The sequence below is a fragment of the Palaemon carinicauda genome, chromosome 42, assembly GCF_036898095.1.
Source record: "Palaemon carinicauda isolate YSFRI2023 chromosome 42, ASM3689809v2, whole genome shotgun sequence".
NCBI classification, from domain to species: domain Eukaryota; kingdom Metazoa; phylum Arthropoda; class Malacostraca; order Decapoda; family Palaemonidae; genus Palaemon; species Palaemon carinicauda.
In genome coordinates, this window is record NC_090766.1 from 7,389,565 (window position 1) to 7,392,885 (window position 3,321).

Here is a 3,321-nt window from a genome sequence, read left to right on the forward strand (position 1 = left end):
AGAGAGAGAGAGAGAGAGAGAGAGAGAGAGAGAGAGAGAGAGAGAGAGAGAGAGAGAGAGGAGAGAGAGAGAGAGAGAGAGAGAGAGAGAAAGTCAAGTGTCTTTACCACAACTGCAAGAAGGTCTACAATATAAATCAACTCATCGCTTTCCTTCGGTCAATTTGTTTCCACCGCGAGCCACAAATTGTTCTGTTCAAGATCCTCCTTTTCACGATGGAAAATGGTTGTTCGGCTTCTAAATATAACAAATGTAACTTTTCCTAACCCACACACCCATAAAAAAAAAAAAAAAAAAAAAAAAAAAAAAAAAAAAAAAAAAAAAAAACGTATACTTGGAGGCCGATGGAACGGACGACTAAAGGTCATTATCTACCTGTGACAATGGAAATGAGATAGAATTTCTAGTTTTATTTACGTAAGTTTTAAATGTTGATCAAGAATGGTAGACTCAAGGTATAGTTACAATGCCCTAGAGACTGACCATCCATGATAAGCACTCAAGCCCCCTCTCCCCCCAGACTAGGACCAGGGAGGTCCAGGCAATGGCTGCTGATGACTCCGCAGGTAGACCTATAGGCTCCCCCAAAAGCCCATTCTCAACTTACCAGGATGGTGAGGTTGCACAAGCTATAACTAATGAGTTTGAGCGGGACTCGATCTCCCGTCCAGCAGAACGTTAGGCAAAGACGTTTCCAATAGGCCACCACAACTCATAGAGAGAGAGAGAGAGAGAGAGAGAGAGAGAGAGAGAGAGAGAGAGAGAGAGAGAGAGAGAGAGAGAGAAACTCCTATAATTTTCAATAACTATCTGATCAATGGTAACAGTAATAACAATAATGATAATAAAGAGAGAGAGAGAGAGAGAGAGAGAGAGAGAGAGAGAGAGAGAGAGAGAGAGAAACTCCTATAATTTTCAATAACTATCTGATCAATGGTAACAGTAATAATATTGATAATAGAGAGAGAGAGAGAGAGAGAGAGAGAGAGAGAGAGAGAGAGAGAGAGAGAGAGAGAGAGAGAGAGAGAGAGAGAGAGAGAGAATTTAGATCACTGGTTCTCATACTTTTCTACCTGACGACCCCTACTGACATAACTCACCCCCCCCCCCACCTCCCTTCATTCAACATGCATATGTAAAAATATGTATGATGTAACACTAATCCTAATATTCATTATGGTTTAATTTTATCATTTTCAGACCTGTAGGAGGAGAGACATCCCTGCCTGGTGCACACGGGCGAGAACAAATAAATCATAACTATGTAAGAGCATAGGACATTTATTATGCAGCAGTGATAATTACTTGTTCATGCACATATATGACCAAATTGCTATACTGTGAAAAACAAATACAATGTTATTACCATTACTTGCTAAGCTACAGCCCTACTTGGAAAAGCAGGGGCTCTAAACAGGGAAATAACCCATTGAGGAAAAGAAACAAGGAAAAACAAATATTTCAAGAATAGTAACAACATTAAAATAAATATACTACCCAAGACTAAAGAACAATGGTTTGATTTTGGAGTGTCCTTCTTATAGAAGAATTGCTCACCATAGCTTGTAACTGTAACACAATCATTGAGAAATAAAAATTCCTATGTTCTCAAAGCTAAATTCTTGAAAAATGAAGTAAAAACTGAAATAATTCCAGTTATGAGAGGAATGTATGTTGTTATTTCTTGTTCACAATATCCGTAATACTAGGCCACAAACAAGGAAAGTCTGTTTTTATAGTTTATATATGGTAGATTTAATTTAATGCTGTTAATGATCTTAAGTATTTTATTTTGACTGTTATCAATTCTCTTGTAGCTTATCTCTTTCCTTGTTTCCTTTCCTAGCCGGACAATATTTTCCTGTTGGAGTCCTTGGGTTTATAGAATCTTGCTTTCCAAACTAGGGTTGTAGCTTAGCTAGTAGTAGTAGTAGTAGTAGTAGTAGTAGTAATAATAATAATAATAATAATAATAATAATAGTAATAATAATAATAATGATAATAATAATAATAATAATAATAATAATAATAATAATAACAATTTTGTTCGCAAAGATAAGTTGGTGAAAAGCGAGTCATCAAACGAAGTGCTTCTCTAAATTTTGCGTTTATAGTGATATATTTCAGCCGAAACTCTCCCAATTTCATGGACTTGGCAAATTGACTATGGAAGTTGAGTCCCAACTATCTATATGTCTAAAATTACATAATTTTAAACGTTGCTGAAATCATTAGATAATTTGATCCAATGAGGACATAAAAAAAAAAATTTCATTGTTCCAAGATCCCAGATACTCCTAAGAAAGTAGTTCGAGGTAAGTACTGTTAGGAAAAATACAAATTACTTAAAATTTGTGATTTTCAGCTATTTTACACCATTAAAAGAATACTTGTCCGTCCTAAGCCTCTTTTGAGGCATATTTATGTCTATCAAATAATGGTTTACATCGTTACGACCCAAACATACTATCTTAACTTCAATTAATAAAGAAAATAAAAAAAAAAAATATTCGAAAGATGAAATAATACCAGGAAAGGAAAATTCCAAATCAGCAAACTTTTGTTTCTAAACATATATTTTATTTCTGAAAATAAAATCCAAATAGCCACATGATCACAATAGACACGAATATCTCTCTACATTATGTACACAAAGTGGAGGCGAGTCAACTAAAAAATACAGGAGATTTCAGAAGCTAAAAAAAGCTGTTGAAATCATCTGATATTAATGAGCTCTACATCGCCTGATCCACGGAAGATGAGACAGCATCAAGAACACACAAACAAACAAACAATTTGTTTATTTGCGGGCGTCGGGGGCGGCTTCAGCTGCTGCAGCAGCCTCGTCGAAAGCGGCCTTGAAGGCGACCTTAGCGGCGGCGACCTCTGGGGTGTCCTGAACTGGCTCCGGCAGGGGTCCTGGAAGAGCCAAGGGAGCTGGGGCCTCAGGGGCGTCGGGAGCCACGGGGAGGTTGGTGGCGGAGACACGGAAGCCGAGGGCGTCGGCCACGTAGTGCTGGGTCTGGACCTTGCCTTCGGAGTCAACGTAGTTGAAGGATCCCCTGACGACACCGAAGGCATCGCGGGTCTCGGAGCGCGAAGAAGGACCTCCGGAGTACCCGAAGGAGTACTGGCCGAGCTCATCCTGGGCGTGGTACTGGGATTGGATGGGAGCTACAGGGGCGTAAGGGAGGGCATTGTAGGTTACAGGAGCCACACTGCTATAGGTCAAGGGTGAATGAGCTACAGCCAAAGGCGCAGCAGCAGGAAGGACGCCAGAGTAAGCCTGGGGTAGGATGCCTGGGTAGACTCCTGCGTAA

General features: G+C 39.4%; 1 protein-coding gene across 1 annotated transcript in view; it reads right to left on the minus strand.

The window, feature by feature from the left end:
- Positions 1-2,571: 2,571 nt before the first annotated feature.
- The window catches only part of LOC137632808 (cuticle protein 6-like), a 2,012-nt gene continuing 1,262 nt past the window's right edge, over positions 2,572-3,321 (minus strand). The window contains exon 2 of the mRNA XM_068364908.1: positions 2,572-3,321. This exon is cut by the window's right edge and continues 74 nt beyond it. Within this exon, the coding sequence (XP_068221009.1) occupies positions 2,802-3,321 (520 nt within the window). The 3' untranslated portion in view covers positions 2,572-2,801.